We start from the raw sequence: 26623 nt of genomic DNA, 5'->3' as shown, positions 1-26623 counted from the left end.
CACCTCCTCCAGCTTCTCCCTGACCTTTCTCATCGAAAGCGGCCATCTCTCCCCACACTTATGCACTCCCACCCCATCACTCTATCCCCACTATCCTAACTTATCTTCCTTATTTTTCTTACCACTCTCTTGAAATTATCTTATTCAATTATTTGTTCATTACCTCCCTATCTTTGTATGGAAGCTCCAGGAGAGAAGGTACCACAACAGCTCTGATAGCTGCAGCACCTCCAGAGTCTAAAACCCTATCTCGCACTTACTAAGCTCTCAATAAACATTTGTGGAAAGAATGGACAGTTGAGGGGCTACATTGTAGTTTATTTTCCTCCTTCCCCTTTAAACACCCTCCAAGTGGAACCACCTGGACTATAAATCCGGCAGGAACTGGGTAGAGGGCGTTCAGCCTCGCTATTGGTTGGAGTATCTGTCGTTGCTCCTGGCAACCACTATTTCCCACCAGTCGTGTTGTCGGCCCCGCCTGGACCCGCCCCTCGCCCTCCCGCCTCCGATCCACCGAGCTTCTGCCCAGTGGTAAAAACGGTGCTCGCCCTTTAAGAGGCGGGACTTCTGGTAAACGTCGTCGGCGGCCGCCGGAAGGGGAAGTTTCGCTCCCGAATTCTCCCTCGCTCGTCCGAATTCGGTGGCGCCACGTCCGCCGGTCTCCGCGTTCTGCAACGGGGCTGGGGCGGCTTCCGCCTCGACACCTTCCACTCGCCCAGCGGACCGCGTCGTGAGGGGGCCGGGACGGGAGTTGGGCGGCTTTGCACATCCCGGCCACCGAAGAGGCGAAGATGTCGGACATCGGGGACTGGTTCAGGAGCATCCCGGCCATCACGCGCTATTGGTTCGCCGCCACCGTCGCGGTGCCCTTAGTCGGCAAACTCGGTCTCATCAGCCCGGCCTATTTCTTCCTCTGGCCCGAAGCCTTTCTCTCTCGCTTTCAGGTACTGACCGGCGACTGGGGAAGTGGAGACTACAGGCCCCAGGTGGCCCCGCAGCGGCGGAGCGTAGACTGGCCGGTTGCGGACGCGCGGTGCCTGGTGGGACTTGTAGTGCGGTGGCTCCAGCGGTTTAGGGCGGGGTCCTGTGGCCAGGGGGTGGGGTGGAGGCCAGGGGGTTTGAGCGTGGGCCTGGGTAGCTGGAGACGTGGAGGGAGACAACACGGTTTGGCCCGGTGGGAAGGGATTGATTTCGTCCTTCCATTAAAATTGTGCTCCCCGCCCTCTGTACTCAGAGAAGGCGGCAGTGGGAAGGAAAGTCTGATAGTTGTCAGTCTATTGGATGCCAGTGAGTAGCAACCTGCGGCCACCTGGAGTAGCTGCCCTCTGACCTTCCTCTGCCACCCAAGTGGATGGCATGTGGACGTCGCCTTGCTCAACTACCAGCTGAGTTCTTTTTCTGTTAATGGAGTTTCTTCCCAGTAGGAGTGATTTGAAGCCCGAGGTTCAAAGAGTGGGTTAATTTGTGTGCGTATCCCAGATCCTGATCTAGTATCTGGCAGGTAGTAGTTGTATTTATGAAGGAGTGAGTAAAGAGTAAATTGCTTCTGAAATGGAAGTCCTTATTTTTTGAAGCACGAAGGAAACAGTCCAGAGTAACATTCCTGGCAAGAGAATATTAGTTTTCTGGAGGTTATCTTTATTCACCGGATTCTGTGATTTAAATCTTTAATCAGTGGCAGGTCGGATACTAAGATCTGACATTAATTTCAACACGTTGTTTGGACTGTGGGTAACACACTCTTGTCTTCCCTGTCCTCACTGGCTGTTTCTTAGTTTCCTTTGCTGGTTCCCCATCTTCCTGATCCTTAAATATTGTGATGTACCCCAGGACCTCTTTTCCATATTCTCCCCAGCTGTAGGTGATCTTATGTAGCTTCATGGCTTTATATGATTTCTATAAACTGAAGATTCTCAAATACAAATATACATATTTTCAGTCCAGATCTATCTCACTTCCAGACTTACACATCGAAACTTATACTTGAAATTACCACTTAGATGACTAATAGACATCTCAGACATAATGTGTCCAAAACCATACCCTTTTCCCTAGAAGTAAATAGCAACTCCATTATTACAGGAGCTCAACCGAAAAGTCATGGACTCATCCTTGACTTCTTCTCTCACATCCCACACTCTGTTAGCAAATTCTGATTACTTTAGACATATATCCAGAATGCAGTCCCTTTTCATTCTCTATTGCAAGCCATTATCATAGCAGCCTTGTTCCTTTCAGACTTTTCTCTAGACAGCTAGAGTGATCCTTTTAAAACATAAATCACATCCTGTCAGTCTTCTGCCCAGAACCTTTTAATGTCTTCTCAACTGGATGAGTAAAGCTCAAGTCCTTTCAGTGGCCTGCAAGGCCCCTACTGCCTCTCTGACCTCATCTCCTACTACTTTCCACCTTGTATATTAGGCTCCACAGTGGAATCCTTTCTGTTTCTTCAGCACCTAACTCCATTCCTGCTCAGGCACTTTGCACATGTTATTTCTCTGCTTGAGTACGATAACCGTGGTTTATCTCATTACCTCCTTCAAGTCTGCCCAAATGCCACCTTATTGGCAAGGCCTTATTTGATTGCCCTACGTAAAATAGTACCTCTCCTTCACTCTGTCTCCCTTATCCTTAATTTTTCTTGGTTACATATCACCCCTTGATGTTTGTTAGCCTGCTTCCCTTCAGAGAATAAAGCTCCATGAGAGCCACTTGTCTGTTTACCACTGTGTTTGTTACCTAGCTTAGTGTTTGGCATATAGCATGTGCTTATATATGGGTTGAATGCATGGAAATAATTGGGTACTTGCCAGTGCTGGGCACTAGGGGTACAATAGTGAATAGTACAGAAAAAGTCCCAGCTCACCTGAAGAAAATAAGAGAGGGGTGTGTGACGGAGAGTGACTTTCATGGAGTGTTCCAGAAAGGCCTCAGAGAGGATATTTGAACTGAAATCTGAATGATGAGAAGCCGCCTTTGGGAAGATCTGGCTCTGGGGACAATCTTCCAAGAAGAGGAATAATAAGTGAAAGGCTTAGAGTCAGGAATTAGAAACAGAAAGAAGACGATAGTACAGAGTCAGCTGTAGGGATGAGGATTGGTAGTTGACGACAGAGAGATAGCCAGGGGTGAGTGCAATAAAGTGAATGTGGAAAGGTAGGCTGGGGCGAGATTGTATAGGGCTCTGTGGTTTGAACTTTAATTTGAAGGCACTAGAAAGCCTTCAGAGCCTTTTGAACAAAGGACTGAAAAATTGCCTTGGCTACTCTGTGGGATGGACTTGGTATGTGAATGGGGGAAAGGGTGGGCTAGGTAACAGGATCAGAGAGATGAGTCAAGTTAGAGGGCGAGAGAGATGGTGGTTTGGACCAGAGTGGCTGTGAAGATAGAAGTGGACAGATTTGGGAGTTGGAGCTACATTGCAGCTTGATGGATGTGAAGGGTGAATGTGTGGAGGAGCAGGACTTGAAGATGTCGCTGTTTTCACAGGAGCAGCTGAGTGCCTGGTGGAACTCTTTTCCGAGATTGGGAATGTTTAGGGAGGCTTAGGTTTGGGGGTGGAGAAAGGTATCCATAAAGAGTTATATTTTGACCGTATTAAGTCTAGAGAGGCTTTTTAGGCATCCAGGTGGAGAAGTTAAGTAGGCAGTTGGGTATTAGAATATGATCTGGGTGTACAGCCAGAATTGCATACTCTTTTCTCTTTGCTTTGGTAGAATATTGGTTGCAGAGAATGTTGTGCACTTGGTGCCCGGTGGCATGTTAGGTAATGCGGTGCCTGAGGACCAGTGGTCATAAATGATTGTAAATCGTAAATGGTCGTAAATGAGAAGCTCCTGGTCAAAACTGGCTCTTTGGCCCTCCCTGCAAAATCTTGCTTGTTTCTGTAGTCAGCTTAGTAAAAATAAGTCTTTCTAATAGCCTACATGTGTATAATATTAAAAGTGGTGAACTGATTAGAAAGGCCATCATTCATGTCACACCTTCCATAATTTTCCCATCTTCCTTGCATCGTTGCTTGTGGGCTTGTTACCCTGAAACAGGGGAGAAGCTGCTGGAAGAAGGCAGGACAGTGTGCTCACTGCCCAGGTGTGGAGAGACCAGTATCTATACTTTCTTTCTGCTACTTTGACTCCTCCTCTTTCTGGACAGGTTTAGCTTTCAGACCCACCTGGAAGAACTGCCAATGAAGTGGTTAAAGGAAAAACTGCGTCTGAGAGGCTGGTGGGTGAGGACACACAGCCTGTGGTGTGCTTTCTGCTAGAGGCTCCTCTTTTCCTTAAAAGCTGCATCTTGGGACAACTTGGAGATGATCAATTTAGAACTGTGGATTCATGCTGGAAGTGACAAAAGTTACTTTTCCTCCTTGTCTGTGGGTTTCCTCTGAGTAGCTTGTTGGTTTGGAACTCTAAAGTTTAAAATGTTATTTCCTTAGTTTGGTTAAGTGGACAGGCATAGGTGTATGTTAAGACTCACTCCACTGTTGCATAAAGTTCCTCATCCCTCACATTTAAGACTCATTGATCAGATAATCCACAGTGATGAAATGTCTCCATATTGGTCCCTGATTAACTAGAAGAGAGGCTGCACTTTACTGCTGCCCTCCTCCTGGTTTCTGAGATTATGTCTCCCAGGGCTGCCTGCACGGGAGATTTCGTTTCTTTGGACAAAATAACATCACTCCCTTACATCTGTGTTGGGCTTTTCCATATGATACCTCATTTAACCCCCATGAACATCCCGAGGTCAACGTTACCCCAGTTGATAGACAGCTGCAGTTTCAGTTTCTATTTTGGTGAGTTCATGATAGTTCTAAGCCTCTTGTTTTACTCCTTTGCATACTGTCTACCAAAACACATAGTTAAGTGTTTAACAAAACGTTCTTGAGGGTGATTTCTTTCAAACCAGTTGTAGCAAATTATTGTTCCTTTTCTATTAGAGTAGAAAGACTGTGGGGTTTTAAGTAGTTGAGTCATGGTCTCCAGGCCTGGCTTAGCCCCCTTGTAAGCTGGACGCCCTCAGGCAAGCTGTTTATCCTTTCTGAGCCTCAATTTCTCCACCTAATAGTGGGGATAATTTAATACCATATTAACTCTGTTCTAAGAGTTAACTGCGTTGTAACTCCATTGGTTATAAGATGCTCCTTTAATTTAAGACAATTTTTTGGAAGGGGAGGAAAGTACAAATTACATTAAATGAATATATCGACTGTAAGGCACATCTGAATTTCAGGAACACAAAAATAAGTATCTTCAAATTGAGGAAAAATGTTGCCTACTTCATGCCTCTATTATATAAAAACATAAAAAATGTTTGTAAAGTGCCCAGTAAATAATCTGGTAGATAATCTATTAAAAATACAGTGCCTGTTTTTACTTACTAGTCACTAATAATTCCTGCCATTGCTGCCTTCTCTCCTTGGGCAGAAATAGTCTAATTTTAATTTGTAATTGAAATTAAAATGTAACTGCTGGATTATTATCCTTCTTTTTGTCCCACTAAAGGCGTCCTGACTAGAAATGGGAAGATATGTACTCTCAATTTCTCCAATTTGTTTCCAGGAACAAACAGAAATGGCACTAGCCAAGTCTGTGATCAGGTCTGGTGCTTATATTTGCCAAGTGTTTGCTCATGTTATCACATTGAGCCTGATGACAGCAGCCCTAGCAGACTCATCTGAGTGTGTTGGGAAAGAGAGTCATATAGACACATAACTGGAAGGGCAGTGAACTTGGTCTGTGGGCTGAGCATAGAAGTAGCCTCAGGGTTTGGATTTAGAACTTTATGGCAAGTGGTCTGGTATGTACAGCTTTAAAATCTTTCCTTTGCAATCCTGTCCACATGAGACAGTTCTGCTGTGGTCTGTAGCTAAGGTTGAGCTCATAGCTTCATTTTTAAACTTTTTGTTGAGTTGCAGTATGCAAGCAGGAAAGTGGTATTATATATTTATAGCTTGTTGAATTTTCAAAAATTGAACATCAGTATATAACCAGCCACCAGATCAGGACACAGGCAGCACCCCCAACCTTCCTACTGCCCCCTTCTGGTCCCTACCCACTGCAAGGGTAACTACTCTCTTGACTTTCAATACCATAGATGGTTTTTTTGCCAGTTTTCATACTTTTCTATAAATGAAATTATACAATATGTGTTTTTTGTGTCCGGCCTCTTTTCAACAGTCTGAGAGTCGCCCACATTGTTGCATGTGGTTACAGATTGCTCACCCTTATACTGTTCCCTTGTGTGAACAGACCACCATTTATTTACCCCTTCTGCTGGCAACGGGTGTTTGGGGTAGTTCTAGCTTTGGCTAGAATGGGTAGTGCTGCTGTGAACATTCTGGAGCACGTCTTGGTGAACATAGGTATGCATACGTACCTAGGAGTAGAATTGATGGCTCCTAATAGCTGGTGTAACGTCCTCAGTTGAGACTGAGTGCCTTTCATTTGATTTTCTTGCCTGTCTAGTGTCCCCCCAGCCCCACCCCCCGGCTCCTCTCCCCGAGACCGCCAGCCCCTGCCAAAAAAAAAAAAAAAACGAGAGAGAAAAGCCAGAGTTTGCTAACATCAGCGTTTGGCACATGGGTGCCCTTCTTTCTTACTTGCTTGATGACCCAGGCAGACTTTCTTTAACTCCAAATCAACCAGTCTGTATTGTTGCAGAAAAATCTTTGTTTTTGATAGTTAAAAAAAACCTGCCCTAGACTCTGGGTGGCATTTGTAATGATTTCAGTATCACATTGTTTGGGAGATTTTCGTTCAAGGATGGTTGAACTAAACACTCAACAGAAGTTGTTGGACTAGCAGCTGACAGTGTCTGATGTTTCTCTGAAGGCCTCTACGCCAGGGAGCACGTGGGCTTCTTGCTCTTGTCAAGTGAGGAACTCTGGGCCGGTTACCTCAACTCTAACGAGGGCCCAGCTTTCCTCGTGAAAAGGTGGGTGATTATGCTTCCGGCCTTGAGATTGCCGTGGGGTTAAAGTGAGATGCTTGCCTGCAAGTCCCAGGCTCTTTGCACTCACTGTCCCTGGCTGCTTCTTAGGGGTCAGTGCAGGCTTTCTAGGCTCGAAAAGGTGCCTTCACCACTCCCAGCCCTGAAAATAAAGCCATTTCCTTATCCTAACTATTGACCTTTTCAGAGGAGAGGAGGGGATTTAGTTGGTTACCTTCAAGGGGGATTTCAGAAATATATTACACTCTGTCCCTCTGAAGAGATGAGCTGTCTCCTGGTGTTTTCAGATTATAATTTTAAAGTGATGTAAAAATAATACTAAGTCCCTTAGATCAGTGAGAGCAAGTATAACTGAAGGGTAGGCTTAATGAACTGGGAAAAGAAGTGTGTGGTATTTTGATAGACACTGATTTCCAAAGCACAGGTGCACACAGTGGCTAAAAATAGCAGCGTGGCGTCAAGTGTTAGTGAAAAATGTAGTCAGAAAACCCCCGAGGTTTCTTTTCCAAAATCAGGCCTGGAGTAACTTAGAGGAATCTGGAGGGAGTTTAAAATGTGATTTGTAGAAACCAGGTCAGCACGTGTCTCCTAAAAGATTGTAGTAATTGTATGCCCACACAAATTTTTTTTACAAAGCACCTTTTTAATCTGCTTTCTTAATTCCAACCTTTTACAAAATCTGTGAGATGAGGAAGGTGGGAGTCAAAGGACACACGTTACTGGGTAGATGAAGACACAAACTCGAAGGTCCAGACTTTTCCATGGCCCCGAGCCAAGGCCACGGCTTACTTGCTTCTGGTCTTTTACCCCCAATGCCTTTTTTTAAGCAGGGAGAGTGAATGTGTGAGCTTAGGCTCAGTTCACTTCAGGATTATACAAATAGTATAGTAGTACTGAAAATTTTTACTAATTTTAATTATATCTCATAGTAATGGTGTCACTTGTGAGAGGCATTGTAAAAATAGGGGCTTATTAGTATTACAAACTCTGGAGTCGGGCTGTCTGGGACAAAATTCTAGCTCAGCCACTTACTTGCTATTATTTAGCCTTTTCTCATTCTGCTTCCTCATCTATACAATCTACCCCCTGAGTTAGGACATGTAAATGAGCATAATATTACACTATTTTTTTTAAACCATTAACCAAAATGGAGCAAGTATTAGTATATCATTCCCCTTTTACAAATGGAAATTGAGACTCCGGACTGATGACTCGTGGGCCCCTACTGAAAGCTCTGTCTTCTCAAATCCTTTCCAGTGCTCTTTCCGTCAGACTCAACTGTTTCTGAGATAAAATTGTGAATAAACCAAAGTGAATTTTAACCTATTTTGTTTTACTGGTTTAGTTCAGGGTTGTTGGAAGTGGCTTTCGGGGTATGTGAAGTGCATTCTTCTCCACAGGGAATAAAGCTCTGAGGGTTGCAGTTCTATACTTGGAGAACCTGACTTGCCAGCTGTGCCTGGCCAGCCCCACAACTAATGCCCTCCTGTCTAGCCACACCCACATCGTTAGCAATACCCATTCATTACTGTGCTCTTGCAGTTCTTTGGGACTTTGTACTCATTTTTCCAAGACCAAAAGTTCCCCTTCCTGTGCCTACTCTTGCTTCTTTGGACAGACCCACCATTATCGAGACCTCCTTGATGTCGGGACCATGTCTTTCACACTCATGCAATAAGACACACAGCTCTCAAGACAAAAGCCAGCATTATGTTGGCATTTCCAAGTCTGGGAAGACCATCTTCTTCAACCTCTATAACTTAACATTATTCTGGAGGTGTTAGCCAATAAATTAGGCAAGAAGAAGATACAAAATTTTATTTACAGATAGAGTTGTATACTTGGAAAGTGCAAGAGGCTCAGTTTTCAAATATTACAAACAATTAGATAATTCAGCTTTGGTGGTTGGGTATAAAAAAGATAGAAATCGAAAGCTCAATAGAAAGGTATGAAAGACTTCTTTCTGGCTGGAAACTGTGTCTTATCACATTGAAATAAGAAAGGTGTTGGTTCTCGTTCATTTAGAAAAGTAACATGGAGACTAGCTAAGAAGATTGTGACATATGTGGAAGAAAAACAGAAGGGGGATTATTTGATTATATAACTTTACCAGATAAGAAAACACATTATAAAACTAGAAATTAAAGTAGCTTGGTATTGGTATTGGAATTTGATTCCAAACAGAATCGTCTAAAAGTAGACTTTCCTTTAAAAGGGAATCTATATATGATGAAAGTAGTTTTTCAAATCAATGGCGAGAAGATGGGTCACTTTGTAAATAGTATTGGAAAACTAGTGACCGTCTAGAAAAATAAGTTGACTCTCTTTCTCACTTCCTACATAAACCATAGTACAGTTGGGAGCACTGTTATATTTTTGGAGGGGAGAAGTACTTGTAAACGTGATACATGATGGATACATTTGCCTATATAAAAATTAAACTTCTACATTTCATTTTATATGGCAAAAATACCACAAAAGCATAAGCCTGATGACAGAGCAGAAAATAATTGCAACAACGAGAAAGGGCAATTTCCATAATATGTAAAGAAATGCAAATCGAGTAGAAAAATGAAGAAAGAAAATGCTAAAGTTTTAGAAACATGATTGGTGACTGTGAAATACACTAAATGGTGAGGCTGTGGAGAGAAGACAGACATTAATCTCCATTTTAGGAGGAAGTATAAATTGGTTAAACATTTTTGTAGGCATTTGGCAATATCTGCTGAAATTAAATGCAAATGTTTGATCTAGCAGGTTGACTCACAGGAATTTATCCTATATGTACATGTATAAAGAGGATATTCAAGAATATTCATTGTAGCATTATAACAGTTTCAGTGAAGTTTGGACATCCACACAGAAGGAATATTATGAAGCCTATAAAAATATTTTTCCAAGGGAGTGAAACAAGGTATAGAACAGTGCAAGGTAAGTTAGGATGAAAAGGGAGGAATAATAGTAATAGAAATGATGTTTCTCGAAAGAAATACAATAAATGGATCCGTTCTTGCTGGAAAAGGAGCTGGGAGACTGAGGGTCAGGAGGGAGGCTCACTTCTCACTGTAGACCTTTCTGTAGTTTTTTTGGGGGAAGGTAATATTTTTAATATGTATCCATATTGCCTAAATAGCACATTGATTTGAATGGAAAGTTCCTATTTTACTTCTACCTTTTGAATATGACATTTTTTTGACAGGGTTTGTCATCCCAGTTTATTCTTTTCCTAAATAGAGATAATTACTATACTGTTGGAAATTATCTTTATAAATCTTTTTTCTTTTTTTTTTCCACTGTAGTTGATTTACAATGTTTCAAGTATACAGCAAAGTGATTCAGTTATACTTTAATTCATTTTTGATAGGCATAACTATAAGCCTGATCCCAGTAAAGATTAACCATATATGTCTTTGGTATTGATTTTTTTCACCTTGTTTAGAAATATTTGTTGTTTATTTTATGATGCCATCTCATTCCATTGACCTGCACATTGAAGTCATTGTAGTTAATATGAACTTCTCTTCAGTTTTCTTGAATTAATATTGGTGATGTCCATTTGGTAGGTCTCATCACTGAGGAGAATGTTTTTCAAGGGTTAATTTTGTTTAGTTAAAAGAAAAAAAACCCCACCCAGCTTAGAGAAACTAACAGCCGTGTTTATTTTGATCTGGACAGATTTGGAGGCCGATTACTGCCACCTTTTATTTCCCTGTGGGTCCAGGAACTGGATTTCTTTATTTGGTCAATTTATATTTCTTATATCAGTACTCTACACGACTCGAAACAGGTATGTTATCTGTGGTTGTTTGAAGTATTGTTTCTGTCTAATTTACTAATCCATGTATTTACTTATTGGAGGAATTTTGAGGGCAGATGGCATATATAAAGAAATGACATAATGGTGTAAATGCTCAGTAAGTAGTGACTGTGCCAGGACTCTACTAGGCACTTAGATTATTCTTTTTTTAACCCTCACAGCATCATCATGAGATGTAAGCAGCAGTGTCACCATTTTATAGGTGAAAAAAATACAAGAGCAGAGGTTTACACATCTAGTCCGTATCCTGTGTGTGCCTCTCACTTCATGTGACGTCTCCCTCATTGCTGTCACACAGCAGTCTGTTTTTTAAAGCACAATTGTGCTGAAGTGTATGTATCTCCTAAATTGGGGTTGAAAAACACTACTTTATGCAAGTAAAAGCCTAGACTTAGTCTATGTCATTGAAACATGCAACTTTAAAAAAAATTTCTTTAAAAAATAAATAAATAAATAAATTAATTAATTTCTGGCTGTGTTGGGTCTTCGTTGCTGCGTGCGGGCTTTCTCTAGTTGCGGTGAGCGGGGACTACTCTTCGTTGAGGTGCACGGGCTTCTCATCGCAGCGGCTTCTCTTGTGGAACACGGGCTCTAGGTGCGCGGGCTTCAGTAGTTGTGGCTCATGGGCTCTAGCGCGCAGGCTCAGTAGCTGTGGTACACTGGCTTAGTTGCTCCTCGGCATGTGGGATCTTCCTGGACCAGGGATCGGACTTGTGGCCCCTGCATTGGCAGGCGGGTTCTTAACCACTGCACCACCAGGGAAGTTGTGAGAGGCACATTTCAAAACAGCTTTAGGGACTTCCCTGGTGGTGCAGTGGGTAAGACCCCGCGCTCCCAAGGCAATGGGCCTGGGGTCAATCCCTGGCTGGGAAACCAGGTCCTGCATGCATGCTGCAACTAGTAGTCTGCATGCTGCGACTAAGAAGCCCGCATGTCCCAACTAAAAGATCCCGCATGGCGCAACCAAGACCCTGGGCAGCCAAAACGAATAAATAAATATTAAAAAAACCCACAGCTTTATTGATATATAATTCATACACCATACAATTCCACCCATTTAAAGTATTTAATTTGGGACTTCCCTGGTGGTCCAGTGGTTAAGACTCTGCACTTCCATTGCAGGGGGCATGGGTTTGATCCCTGGTTGGGGAACTAAGATCCCACATGCGCAGTGCAGCCAAAAAGAAAAAAGTCTGTAATTTAGTGGATAGTCAGAGAGTTGTGTGATCATTACTATGATCAGTTTTAGAACATTTCATCGCTGCAGCCATTCCCCATTTCTATTCAATCCCATATCCCCCGGCCCCCCGCAGTCCTTGGGCAACCACTAACCTGTGTTCTGCCTCTTTAGATTGCCTATTCTGGAATTTCTTACAAATGGAGTCATACAGTACGTGGTCTTTTGTGACTGGCTTCTTTCACTTAACATAGTGTTTTCAAGGTTCTTCCACGTAGCGTGTATGTATTAGAACTCCATTCCTTTTTATTGCCGAACAAGATTCTGTTGTATGGATTTAGTACATTTTGTTGGTCCATTCATCAGTTGATGGACATTTGACTTGTTTTCTTTTTTTGGCTGTTAAGAATAATGCTACTACAAACATTCATGTAGAGAGGGACTTTTGAGATCTTTCAATGGAACCCTCTTATTCACAGACAAGAAGACAATGGCCTGGAGAGGTGGTGATGTGCCCCAGAGGTTACAAAGCCATTTGAGAAACACAGCTAGGACTGAAACCCAGTTTACTGACCCCCATCTGCTCTCCACCGTACAGCTTCAAGATAACATTTTTGACAAAATGTTTGCCACCTTCGTATTTTCCCGCTTGGCTATTTTAAGTATCTAGCAGTGTTGGCTTATTTATAAGGACTCTGATGTGAACTGGAAGACTGCAGTTTGAGACCAGTTTATTTGTAAATTCCCAGTTGCAAGCTTGCCAAGTAATATAGTACTGTAGTTCATGTAATTACAATATTTTAAGTACTCAATCTAAAGAATTTTTAGAAATCGCAAAGCCAAAACCATAGCAAAAGAAGCACAACCGTTATTAAAGTTCAGAAATTTTGTTAGAATTTCAGCTCCGATGCATCGTCGTGACTTCCTCCTGTTAAGCATCCTTAACGCTGTGGCTGGAGTGTGCCTTTGAAGTACTGGGCGGGGGTGGTGGTCGGGGGAGAGAAATAAGGAAATGAGGAGGAGAGACTTTGCTGGAAATCTATTTTCCTTTAGATAGATTTTCTTTCTGCCTTTCTGATACTTGTTAGGATTATTGCTTTATTTTATTTTTTAGTTAAACAATTTTACACAATTTTTAAAGGTTACTTCCCATTTACAGTTACTGCGAAATATTGGCTGTATTTCCCATGTTGTTGCATACATCCTTGAGCCTATTTCACACCCAGTAGTTTGCACCTCCTGCTCCCCGACTCTACATTGCCCCTCCCCACCACCAACTGGTAACCACTGGTTTGCTCTCTGTATCTGTGAGTCTGCTTCTCTTTTGTTATGTTCACTAGTTTCTTGTATTTTTTAGATTGTTATTAGGATTATTTTTTTTAAATGGACTATATATATCATGTAATTGTGATGGGGTGCGTGGGGGGGGATATAACCATTTGAGATAGAGGGAACTTGCAGTCCTCTGTTCTTTTCTCTGCCCCTCTCCTAGTCTTGCAGCTGGAGGCGTGAGGATCACCCTTAGAAGGGAGAGCTGGGCCAGTGTTGATTGTTCTGCCCAGTAGTAAGACAAAGCCCAGTATGTGGCGTGGCAGAAAGAACACTAAACTAGTAATTAGACTTCACTCCGCTTCTAAAAGCCATGTGACTTTGGTCATGTAACTGTCCTTCCTCATCTGCAAAAAGAGGGTGTAGGTCTTTCCATTGTCCCTCACAGATATGGTAGGAAGAGTAAGAGTCAAGGCCATGGAAAGGTGTGGCTGCCCCCTGCTCCCCCACCATTGTTTTCCTTTGCTAGAATGTGAGGTCCTGGAAGACGGAGACCGAATCCTCTTGGTAAGCCCAGTACCGGACTGAGTGGTAGTGTGCTTGCGTGTGCATGTGTGTGTGTGCGTGTGCGCGTGCACGTGTCTCCAGTCATAACGACAGTAAGTGCTTCCCAGCCTAGTTATGTAGAGGAGCCACAGTGGTAAGCAGAGTGGACATGGTTCCTGCCCTGCCCGAGCTTGTGGTCTATTGGAGGGAGAAGGGACCAGCCAGGTAATCAGGAGTAGGTCTCCATCGCCTGACGAGAGCCATGAGGGGCTTCAGCGGATGGGGTCTCAGGAGCTGTGGACCTGACTGTCCTCCCTTTGGGTTTCTTTTGGCTCGTGCTAGTTGAGCAGAGCATGTTACGGACTGGAATTCGGTTAGGAGAACACAGATTATTAGCCTTGATACCCGGGCAACTTTACTTTAGGGCTTAATCGTGGACACGGTTTTATATATTAAAAAAATTTTCTCTTACTTCCGAGGAGTGGTTTTAAAATACTCTCATTTTTTGGTTTCTTTACAATTTTTTGAAGTATTTCTCAACATAGAAGTTTCTTTGTTCCGAAATTCTGAACCATGACATTTGGCTTATTTTTGTTTCCAGGAGCTTTTGATGGGAGGCCAGCAGACTATTTATTCATGCTCCTCTTTAACTGGATTTGCATCGTGGTATCCTTCCGTCTGTCATTTTGGGCCAGAAATAACCAGGTTTTTTTTCAGGTTTGGGGAAATGGGCAGTAATCTGCATAACATTTTAAATGATAGTATTTGCATCTTTGTTTACTATAGTTAATAGCTAAGAATCATGAAAGTTCTTGTCAAAAGCGGTAGTAAATCACATAGCCGTGGAGTGATGCGCTCCCTTCCCGTTGCCTTTGTGGGCTTTTTCCACATTTGGTTGAGTTTTATTACTGTGCCCTCTGCTTGTTCCCAGTTCTCTGTGTTCTGGTGTGCGGCAGCTTGTTGACTGCAGCACAGGGAGATTCCGTGCCATGAGACAGCTTTTGAAAGCTGTGGTCCTTATCAGAAAATTAATTTACAACCAGCATCCTTTCTGACTTTAGTGCTGTCTTTGTCTTGAGGTCCTAAATGGTAATTCGGTTCCTCTGTAAGTGCCTGGCTCTGGGAAGGGACACAGCATGCCTCTCTGCTTGCTCTGTGTCAGCCACAGCTGTCAGCAGCCTTGCGGCTGCAGACCTTTACAGATAGTGAGAGCCCCCTTCTGGGGGCTTGGTGGCTCAAGTCCTGTGCACAGTTGGTGAGCTCAGAATGGCTTTGGGGTTTAGCGTCCATTGAAACTTGGCCAAGAGCCAGAAAACTGTGGCACTCTGGATGCCCTTTCCCTCCTTTAAGGGAAGATAAAAAGATTGTTTTGGACTTCACCTGTGCTGTGGAGCCCTGAATGTGAGCAGACGCATTAATTGTTTCAGAGGCATGTTTAACACGCCCCTCCATCTCCTAATTGAAGGAGAGATGCTAAAATACAGTGGCAGGGCATGGAGGACACGGGCAACCAAACTGAGTCATGTGCCAAAGCAGTTAATTTCTACTATTTCCTCATCATCGGATAGTTTAATACCATGTTCACAGTGAAGATTATTAGATACCTTTGTGTTCCGGGGTGTTTTAAGCAACCTGAACTACAGAAAAGTGTTTTCCTTCAGAAAACTGGAATGAAATGAACTTTTATTAGGTGTGGAATGCTTTATTTGTGTCTGATCTTTAACTTTATAAACCAAGATTACTGGCTTAGCAATGGATATGCAGGTAAGTGTCCCTTGAAACTATTTGGCCTTTCCTGTGTTTCAGATTTACTGTTAATGACCTTTGACAGAAGTTTAAATTGCATTAACTGCGTGGTTAATTATGTGGTATTTTGAAGCTCTTATGTGAGTTGCCTAAATCATTACTGTCCTTGCTCATTTCTGGCTTCTGTATTATGTATGAACGTCGAGAGTGATGGTTATCCAGTATTTTCTGTGCATGTATGTGGATATGTGTTTTTTAAAAATTGAGAATACATGGTACGTAAAGCTTTATTGCATACTTTTTCCAAGTAACAGAGCTTGACCCTGATATTTCTGAATCCATCACAAATAATATAATTGTGTTGTATTTTATTAGAGGATTTTAAAGCATGCATTGCATGATTAAGTAATTCTGATGAGTTGAATTTCTTTCTGCTTTTTGAATAACCATGGGAGACTTTATTTGGAGGGGAGAGGTTAAAAAGCAAAAAAAGGTAGGTTTACGCTAAGCCTCTGTTTTAAGTGCCTCTGGAGCCTTTACGTGTTCGTTTCTTTTGCAGTTGCTGATGATTCCTCTGATCATGTCAGTACTTTATGTCTGGGCCCAGCTGAACAGAGACATGATTGTATCATTTTGGTTTGGAACACGATTTAAGGTACTCTAACCTAGCTGGGAAAATTTCCTTTTCATTTGTCTTTGCAGAAATCCCTCTCTTCAGCCCAGAGATGTACTTTCTGACACATGCAGAAGAGGTCACTGCAGAGCAGTAAACTGTAGGCAAGCCCCTTCTCCCCTCCTCAGCCCCCCTGGATTTCTTTAGCCAGCCCTGAGTCCTTTGCTGACTATGACTTCTCACTCCCTCTGGAGCTCAGGCCCTTTAGGCATGTGTCCTGAGTGATCTTATGTATGTGTGTGTGGTAGGGGGAGGGGAGGGAGGACACTCATGTGGAACCCTCTCTTTTAGTCTGTTCTTATCATTGCCTGTTATGTATTTTACACTTAAGCTGCAACAGATTGGTTTCCCCCCCAGACGCTTCCCTTTGTGCCTTCTCTCACAGCTTTCCACCTGTAACATCTTTTTAATTTTCCTTCTCATGTAAATCCTGCCCATTCTTTTTTTTTAAAATTTTATGTATTTGTTTATTTATTTATGGCCGTGTTGGGCCTTCGTTTCTGTGCGAGGGCTTTCTCTAGTTGCGGCAAGCGGGGGCCACTCTTCATCGCGGTGCGTGGGCCTCTCACTATTGCGGCCTCTCGTTGCGGGGCACAGGCTCCAGATGCGCAGGCTCAGTAGTTGAGGCACACGGGCTTAGTTGCTCCGCGGCATGTGGCATCTTCCCGGACCAGGGCTCAAACCCATGTCCCCTGCGTCGGCAGGCGGATTCTCAACCACTGCGCCACTAGCGAAGCCCCAATCCTGCCCATTCTTAATTTGAGTGGGGGACTAAACATATTTCCTGCCTCTCCTCCCTGGAATTGGTCTTGCCTTTGGGCTTCTGCAATACTTTGTGTTCTTCTTATAGTACTCACCACATTCGGCCTTCAAGTTATTGATGTGTAACCCTTTCTTTGCCAGTTTGCAATGTTTTTTGCAACGCCCTTTGCTCTTAAGTATGATGTCTTGAAACTGGTAAGGGGTGCTGACCTCAAGTAAATAGGCTGCCAGATATTTCTGCAGCAAAGATGGGTTTACTTGGGATCAGTAGAGAACTGCATTTTGGGGTCTGCAACCATGGTGAGCCACGAGCAAGTCCCTACATGCAAAGGGAACCAGAGCACTTTTATATAAAGACGAAAAGGAAGTCGAGGTGTGGTAAACAAAGCTTTTCATTGGCTGAGTCCTTGCAGGGGAAGAAGTCTGTCTTCTTCCTCTTGGGCTCTGCTGTTGAAACAGGGCGTGAGAGCTCCCCCTTCTGGGGTCTCCCAACCCTACTTAATGAAGGGTTCTGTTTACTCATTTTCGTTTTACAGGGGCTCAAATGTTGAATTCATCTGGAGAGCTGTCTTACTTGGGAGAGTGTTAGTTCAAGAGATCGATGTATAATGTGATAAAGATTCAAAGTAATTTTGTGAAATATGTAAAAGGAAAACCGAAAAAGATGGGGTGTGTTATAGCTGATGGGTAACAGTTTGCTGGCAGGAGTCTTAATGTGACTCTATTATGGACCATGTTTTTATTAGCATCCACAGGACACTCATCTGCTTTCTTTTCGTTTTTTAAAAAATTATTTATTTATTTATTTGGTTGCACCGGGTCTTAGTTGCAGCAGGTGGGCTCCTTAGTTGCGGCATGTGGGCTTCTTGGTTGTGGCATGCATGTGGGATCTAGTTCCCTGACCAGAGATCAAACCTGGGCCCCCTGCATTGGGAGCACGGAGTCTTAACCACTGTGCCACCGGGGAAGTCTCAGACACTCATCTCCTTTCTAAAGCTATTTGTTATAATTCAGCAGGCTATGCTATGTATTGGATCTGAAAATTATGGGCAAAGTACTCGGTCTCCAGTTGCTAATATATGAATAAGTATGATGCTAGGGACGTCTCTGGTGGTGCAGTGGTTGGGAGTCCGCCTGCCAGCGCAGGGGCACGGGTTTGAGCCCTGGTCCGGGAAGATCCCACATGCTGCGGAGCAACTAAGCCCGTGCGCCACAACTACTGAGCTTGCACTCTAGACCCTGCGCGCCAGAACTGCTGAGCCCACATGCCACAACTACTGAAGCCCGTGTGCCTAGAGCCCATGCTCCGCAGCAAAAGAAACCACAACAATGAGAAGCCCTCACACCGCAGCGAAGAGTGGCCTCCACTCGCCGCAACTAGAGAAAGTATGAAGACCCAACGCAGCCATAAATAAATAAATAAATAAATAAATAAATAAATGAAGGCGTGAAACAGTAGGAATGATGCTAGATTGATAAAAGGAACTTTTGCAGTGACTTTCCAAAGGATTGATTTATTTATTTTTTAAACATCTTTATTGGAGCATAATTGCTTTACAATGGTGTGTTATAAAAGCCCTTCTCAATAGAACCTTCCCCATTTCAGCCCCGTAGCAGCTGTATCCTCTGTAGCTATATTCATGTTTGTGTATATTCTTTCCTAGGCCTGTTATTTACCTTGGGTTATCCTTGGATTCAACTATATCATCGGAGGCTCGTAAGTGATACTAGATTTATTTAATTGCAAACTAACTCTTGGAAGACTTCCATTATTCTTTATCTTCCTGCTCTAATCTTTATAACACTTCAAAGAATCTCAACGTTGATACCTTGGTACCTTATACTTTTGAAATAATTTCATTTGGATGTAATTGATTAAAATTGCAGGGCTTTAAGCACATTTAGCACTGAATGGTTTTTTATTATTGTTGTTGTTTGTTGTTATAGTATGCTTCCATATCTGTGTTTTTGAATAAATATTTCTGGATTCACTGTCCAGATTGAGCAAATATAGACCTAATTTTATCCAAGCTGACTCTGTGCATAAAATTCCTGTTTTTTTTAAATTCTTAAGGCATTTCCAGAATGCCTTGGAAACTGCTCGCCAGTCACAGAAATGCAGATTCTCAGATGGGAAGTTTTGTCAGTGGTTTGCTAGTATAGAAGTTTGGGCCAAACAGGGTCAAATTTCTAGTCTGGAATTAGACCTGAGACTTAGGAAAACCTTGAATGCATCCAGTCAGAATTTTGGAAGGAGGATTTCAAGATGCAGTTATTCTAAGAACTCCTGTTTCTTACACTGCAAAATATTTTTAACGTCTTTAAACAGATTTTGATAGTGCTAGTTGTTAATACGATGGCATCTTTGCTCTATATGGTCTTAACTTCTGCTGCATATCCATAGGAAGAAGGGAATGAATCGAGTAAACAGATTCTGTTTAGAGTAGAGCAAGTCTGGGGCTTGGTAAAACTGCCCTGCAGCCCAGAAGGGCAGAATCTGGGAGCAGTTGTAGACGGTGATTTGTCCCTAACAGGAATCGTGTTGCAGGTGGAGACGGAGAAGGATATGTAACAGTAAGAATTGATCTGTAAAACCTTGAAGTGGCCTGTGTGTCAGGCCTGGGAAAATTGAAGAAGGGCAGTGTTTATTTTAGGATTACAACAAGGTGAAGGTCAGCTTTCCAGAGTGATCTCTGTGATGTCTTACAGTCAGGGACCCACGAGGTGAGGGAGACGTGATCCATGGTTCCAGGAATGGGGGAGTGGATGTTTTTCATCCCCCCTTTCCTTACTCCCATGCTTCTCTCTTGCCAGCCTTCAATTTTACCCGTGGTTTGCAAATAGGTATTCGTTACTGAAAGCGTTCAAAAGCTTGCTTTTTGCAGCTTGCCCCAACTCCTGAGGCAGGAAGTAGCAAAAACAATATGTTGAGAATGGGCAGGGCCTTGAAAGAGATGTCAGAGGGGCAGCTGGCCTTGAAGAGCACAGGCCCCATTGGTCCAGCAGGACGGATTTTGCTTCTCTTTCAGAATGCGTGTGCCACTCAGACTTCATAAAAGGGCTCACTGTTGAGCTGTCACAGACTCCCAGCGACCAGAAACAGGCTGCCACGAAGGATCTCTTCCTGCTGCTGTTAGTTAAAACTTGCTGCGTCTCACTTTACTGCTTGAATGTCTTTAAACTCATTTGGCTCTCTGTTTGCAGGGTCATCAATGAGCTCATTGGAAATCTTGTTGGACATCTTTATTTCTTCCTCATGTTCAGATACCCAATGGACTTGGGAGGAAGGAATTTCCTATCCACGCCTCAGTTTTTGTAAGTGTTTCTTCCCCCTCTCGTTTGATAATCATCTTATTGTCCGTGTTTGTCAGCATCCGGATAAGAACTCCGTGAGGGGTAAGGTTTCCCCCTCAGTCTGATGGAGAAATGTAAAGCCAACCAGGGACTTGCCCAGGTCACTCGAAGCCGAGGCTCGGTCTCCTCCTGGAGCCCTCGTAGCCAGGGGCCGCTGAGCCTAGATTCAGGCATCCCAGGGAGCCGTGGGCCCTGCAGAGCGAGCGGCGCGCCTGTGTGGATCCAGTGTGTGCAGCAGGGGGCCAGGGTTGACGGGGTTCTCGGTTTTACCCAAGATTGTGGCTGAGGAAGGGGTAAGAGGGTAAGTAGTCTCATTGGTTAGCAGTTTCAAACATTTTTATATTCAATATTATAGACCAGAATGTTTAAAGAACTTTTCAAAGTTAAAATGAGAGACCGGAGGCTTGTATAGTCCCGCCCCCGGGAGCATGTGCGTGTTCTTTCTCTGCAGGGTTTACTAAAGTGAGGAGGCCAAGGGCACAGCTTTGGTTTCGAGACAGACTTGGGTTAGAATCCCATTCCCGTCGTCTACCAGTTCAGATATTGGGAAAGTGACTTAGTAAATCCCCCGAGCTTCAGTTTGTGAGTCTGTGTGTTGTGGGGAGGCCCTGTCTTACGGGTCTGCAGGAGGTGGGGTTTACCGTTAGCAGCACAGTAGTGGATGCTCAGTAAATACAAGCTCTCAGCCTTGCTCCTGAAGTTGGGGCGGGGGGCGGGATTCTGATGAGCCCCCAGAGATGCTGACACGCTTAAGCGTTCAAGTAGTGTGACCATTCTGTCAGTGAAGCAAAAGGCTGTCGAAGAAGGGACAAGTGAAATCACCATCTGGGTGTCACAGCCGGCCTGACAGTCACGCTTAATCTCCAGTCGGGCATATGCAGGGCGTATGCAATAATAGCTTGCACTTAGAAGCTTAAAAAAAAAAAAAAAAAGCAAAAACCCCTTTTCACATCTTGCTCGTTTTAATGTTTTCTAGTTTGTCATTCTTCCGGGGGTCAATGAGGGCAGTAAACTTGAGTAGGCACCCCTTTCCCCCACTTTTATAGGTTAGAGGAAGGGTTTTTATGGTGAAATACAATATACAAACAGAGAAGTACACTGTTGTTGTGTTTTTGTTTTGTTTTGTTTTTTTTTTTGTTAAGAGCATAAGAAGAAACTTGTTTCTCTTGTGAGCCTTGAGTTGCCTTCAGGCTAAAAAAAAACAAATGACCAATCTGCTTTCTAATTGTCAAAGGACGCAATAACAGCAGGTTTGGAGTTCTGATCTAGGTTTATCAAGTCGGATGGCAGATGCATCATTAAAAAAAAAACTTGTTGCTTTGGGGGGCAGCCAAGAACTATTTTACTTTAAACGACCATATTCTGACTTAATGGCTTGGAGAGATTTCTCAGTTGTGGGCAACAGCGTGTATGGGATTCTAGTGGCAAAATCGACAGCCCACTGGAGCCTGCCTTCCACTTGAGCTTTCCCTGTTGGTGGAAGCCCTTCTGTTAAATTTTGCATAAAGATCAGATGACAAAATGTAGCTCCTTGCAAAAGCAGTAACTGCTTTGAAATTACCATAAATCTTTGTTGATTATGTATAATTGGGTATCTTTTTATACTAATTACTTGCATTTAATTTCACTATCTGTTTAAGCAGTGGCGATGGCTTCCATATTGTCTCAGAGTAAGAACCAAAGCAAGACAGCCTTGGTGTTGCCTTTTTTAAGTCTTCCAATTTATTACATACTTTGGAGGAATGTTATTGTGCCAGAACGTCATGAATGTTGGGAAACCAGTGCTTGGAAATACATGTTGATGTAATGATACAACTGTATTTGTTTAAAAGGGAGGATGCGAGTTATAGAATTCTAAGTCGTATCACTATTTTGCATCCCACTTAGGAAAGTAGGCAGATCCTCTTCTGTGCACAGTTATTTTTCTGTTTACAAGGGGTTTAATTGTCTTTTTGGGGAGGGAGCGTGCAGCTAACTGGGTTGGTGTAAACACATGGGGACTCCGGTCACTAACTGTCGTCACCTGAATCTCATGCTGTGTGTCCTGCGGAAGTGTGAGGTGTAGGAAGTGGTGTGGGGCACGAGCTCCAGAGTCAGGCTGCCTGGGTTTGAATCCTGTCTGTCACTTTAGAAGAGCTTTGCTCAGTTCTGCCTCAGTTTTCCCATCTATAAAATGGGTCAACAGTAGTGCCAACCTCATAGGGCATCGTGAAAATGAGAGGCATTTATAAACATGCAGCACCCTGTGTAAGGGAGATGCTTTATGATAAGGTTGAACTCTGCAGGCTTCCTGCTGTGGGCAAGTCACCCCTCGTGGTTTGCTCTTGGTGCCATGAGGTGGTTTAAAAAGAGGTATCAGATCACGGTCTCCGCCTTCAGGACAAAAATTGAACCATCAGGATCTGATTAGTGGAATAGGTTAAAATGCATTCTCATTTTACTAATAGTCAAGGAAGGGAAGTGGTTAGAGAAACTATTGTGAACATAGAGTCCTGGGTTTACATTTTCTTAGCTGTTCTGTGACTTAATTTATTAATTTGTAAGGTGAGAAATCAGCTAACCTTTTTGGGCCTCAGCTTTCCCACCATCTATGAGAGAAAGATTGCAGTTGGAGGGCAAACTATGAGTCAACTTTAAAACATGCCCAAATTCCAAGACAGAAAGCTGTCTTCTCCGCTGTCCCTTGATGGACACCGAAGAACCCAGCAGCGTCGTGGTGATGCTGGGCGGTGCTCAAACACACCGGCTGCAGGTTTGTCCTTTGGAACTGAATTTATTTTGTATCCTTTGAGCCAGTTAGAGCCATAGTTACATAAACTGAAATGCTATATAGATGGTTCTTTCTGGTTGTTGGGCTCGTGGGTGTAATATTTTTGTTTCCATACTGTTCCTGCATGAATTGCTTTTATAATCAGGGGAAAAAAAAGTGAGAGTGTGAAGTTAGCACGAAAGCTTAGTAAATTAAAAAGAAAACATAAAAAGTGAGTGACTTCTGTGGTCAGGGCATTGAGCTAAGTGCTGAAAAGGCAAAGTTCAATACGACATTGTCCTCAGCCTCTCCGTGGCCACAGACGAACGTAGTTCAATGTGACAGATGCCGTGGGAACGCCAGGAAGGGAGATGCGATGGACAACTGCGTGGAGAAGTGACTGTGCTTTTCTCTCCTTTTGTTTCTTCCCCCCTCTGCTCCAGGTACCGCTGGCTGCCCAGCAGGAGAGGAGGGGTGTCAGGGTTTGGTGTGCCCCCCGCTAGCATGAGGCGAGCCGCCGACCAGAACGGCGGAGGTGGGAGACACAACTGGGGACAGGGCTTTAGGCTCGGGGACCAGTGACAGAGTGGCCTCTGGCCCGCCCACCAGCCCTCCACTCAGATGACGTTTCCTCCCAGTGCCAGGTGACCTTTACCACCGAGTTCTAGCTAACGCTGTTGGACCTGACCCACACTGAATGTAGTCTTTCAGTACAAGACAACAGTTTTTTAAATCCTGAAGAAAAAATACATGTTCCTCGAGTTTTGTGATTCTCATTCAAGTCCTTACTGCTAAGAAGAACAAATATCAACTGGGCAGATTTCAGAACTGACCTTAGTTTTTGGTGTCTTCTCTTCCTTTTCCATCTGAATCATGGGTTTCGGCAGGTCCCGCTCTGCCGGCACCAAGCTGGGTGTCTGGCGTTGGGTCACCAGACCCCTGTCCCAGGGGCTCTTAGCTCTTTCTCACACCCATGCCTCCCTCCTCCTCCCCCACCCTCACACTCCCAGCTAGAGGAGATTGCCCATGAAATGCTTCTGCCTCCGACAAGCTCTCTTTGTTTGTTGGCTTTTGCCGAGGCTTGGCCACAGAGGCTTGTGCGCAGCGTTTTACGGTGGCAGAAGCGTAACCGTGGTGCAGAAGGCGGACGGCAGATGAAGCGCTTCCTCAGCTTTGGGGATTGCCGTGGCCCGGTATCAGCGGCCACCATGTGCCACCTCTTCAGCTGCTCTGATTAAAAAAAGCACCGCTGAGTCGGTGAGGACCACAGATTGGTATTAATGAGGCCCGAAGGTCCTTGCTAGGCATTTTTTATCCTAAGTGATCAAACTCTAGTGGAGTTGCATCTAACACAGGGGCTGCGTTTGAACCATGGTGGGCATAATCCCTTTGCATCTCGTGTAGGGCGTACATCCTGGCTCTGTGTGTACGCAGAGGAGTGGATTTGTATTGTGCTAGAAAGTTCCAAAGCACATTGGCCACAGGGAGAAACTCTCTTTGAGAGGTGCCTGGGCATTGATTCGACTTCATTCTCCTTCTGGGTGTATGTTTATTGAGTAGAGTGGAGGGAGGGAGAACCTTAAACCCTCTTTAAGTTGTCTTTTTTTTTTTTTTTTTTAAACCAAGCCCCCATTCCCCACCCCCATGGCCATATGCTTCAGTTAATTGTGAGGAGGGTGCAGCTCCTCAGTATGTAGATCTTATTTTAGAAGCTATTGTAAGCACATCTAAGTGAATCACATCATTTTGGGTGTAATGGCTTTAGAATCATCTGTGTTTGAGGAGCTTTTTTATTTCGAGTCATGAAGGTACATCAGACCATCTTCACCCACAGCTCTTTTTTTTACAGGTGGGCTTTTTCCATCAGAGCTAGGCTTGTCACCGGATAGCTTTTTGAAGGCTGTGACGTTTCACACAGGTTGTTATTTTATATTTTTATTCTGAAAGCAAACTGCTAGGAGCAGTGCTGAGTGGCTGCCATACTTTCAGTCAACTAGAGAAGGCTTTGAACATTTTGACCAGTGGTTCTGTGCAGGAAACACTGTGTGCTAAGAGTATGACTCTTCGCCCCACTCTGAAGCAGTGATGTGTGTTATTCTAGGAAGTGGGGATTTGAAATCCGCTCCTCATTTTTCATGAAGTTTGTTCGAGTGTACCTCTTCATATTTAATTTATAGGATAAAATAGGAGGCGGGGAGAATCTGAACCCTAACTGTCATATGTTTGCTGTTGACCTGTGGCCAGAATAAAATTTACTTGTAAAATTTTAGAAACCCTTCTTCCTGTTATGTCATACTTGCACTCGCTGTGCAGGCGTGGAGACTTATTGTCTGTGTAAGAAGATTCTCACGGTAAGTGAGCTAGTCTCCTACACGCTGTCACAGCAACTGCCTGAGAGCAGTAGTCTTTCTGAAGGTTACAAATATTCCTTAGAATTCTTCAGTTCAAGGTAAAATGTTCATTAAATTCTTCCTCTTAAACACATTGAAGAAGCTGATAATTTTATTAATTTTGTCTGGATTACCTATCTTTGGGGAGTAATTTTAGCTAAGCTAGCTATTTGAGATTTGATTGGCAAGGCAAAACATGACAGCGGATTCTCTTTGTGAAAGAAAATAAATCCTAATTTTGTATAGAGAAATTGCCTTTTTGTAACTAATCCTTTTTCTTGGTAAGAATTGTAAATTAAAATGTGCAACTTCATGGTTGTATGTCTTAAGTTTCCGTATCCCTACTCTGCTGCCTCTTTTAGATATGACGTAATTTATGTAGCCAGCCATCTCTCGGTGGGCATTGAGGAGTGTCCAGTGTGTGTTGCTATTATAGCCACACAGCAAACTTTTTAAAAAAGTTTTATTTGTATTTGGCTGCGTTGGGTCTTTGTTGCTGAGCGCAGGCTTTCTCTAGTTGCGGTGAGCAGGACTTCTCTTGTTGCGGAACATGGCCTCTAGGCGCGCGGGCTTCAGTAGTTGCAGCACGCGGGCTCAATAGTTGTGGCTCATGGGCTCTAGAGCGCAGGCTCAGTAGTTGTGGCGCACGGGCTTAGACGCTCCGCAGCATGTGGGATCTTCCCTGACCAGGGCTCGAACCCGTGTCCCCTGCATTGGCAGGTGGATTCTTAACCACTGCGCCACCAGGGAAGTCCCAGCAAACATTTTTGTACCTGCTTCTGTTCATGTGTTGGAAAATACCTGTAGGATTAATTCTTGGAAGCAGGGTTTTTAGGTTTTCATTATAAGGAAGCAGTATGCTTCAGAACATTGGGTTAGGGGTTATATCTGATTGTAGTATGCTGTATAGCATTTTTGTCACCTCCACCCATGGGTCTGAGTCTTGGAACTGGACAGAATTAGTTTAATCCCCTTTCTGTATTTTCTTTCTCAGGATCCATGGACTGTGAAAGGCAGGTGCAGTGACACTCCTGAACCATCCAAGTCTAGCCCCGGGCCTTAGGCAGGCTCTTTTCCTTCATCACAGGTTGGGTGATGGGAAGGAGCAGGGCTGTGCACCCCTATTCTGGTACTGGAGAAACACCGAACAAATAGTAACAGTCCTGCTTGTTTTGGAGGACAGCACATT

General features: G+C 43.7%; 1 protein-coding gene across 1 annotated transcript; it reads left to right on the top strand.

Moving 5' to 3' along the window:
• The first annotated feature begins 501 nt into the window (after nt 1-501).
• Nucleotides 502-25317, top strand: DERL1 (derlin 1). The gene is made up of 8 exons (XM_059042803.2): nt 502-944; nt 10627-10738; nt 14362-14426; nt 15498-15524; nt 16066-16161; nt 18606-18658; nt 20146-20256; nt 23488-25317. The coding sequence occupies exons 1-8, from the start codon at nt 792-794 to the stop codon at nt 23624-23626; spliced, it is 756 nt and encodes a 251-aa protein (XP_058898786.1). The 5' UTR covers nt 502-791; the 3' UTR covers nt 23627-25317.
• The last annotated feature ends 1306 nt before the right edge of the window (nt 25318-26623 follow it).

This window comes from Kogia breviceps, chromosome 17 (assembly GCF_026419965.1).
Source record: "Kogia breviceps isolate mKogBre1 chromosome 17, mKogBre1 haplotype 1, whole genome shotgun sequence".
NCBI lineage: Eukaryota > Metazoa > Chordata > Mammalia > Artiodactyla > Physeteridae > Kogia > Kogia breviceps.
This window is presented reverse-complemented; position numbering and strand designations above follow the sequence as displayed.

Excerpts from the sequence above, each read along its gene's own strand:
- DERL1 (XM_059042803.2), top strand. The coding sequence starts at position 792 with ATGTCGGACATCGGGGACTGGTTCAGGAGCATCCCGGCCATCACGCGC. Across the intron at positions 10,739-14,361 it reads CTCTACACGACTCGAAACAG|GAGCTTTTGATGGGAGGCCA; the intron begins GTATGTTATCTG and ends TTTTGTTTCCAG. Across the intron at positions 18,659-20,145 it reads AACTATATCATCGGAGGCTC|GGTCATCAATGAGCTCATTG; the intron begins GTAAGTGATACT and ends CTCTGTTTGCAG.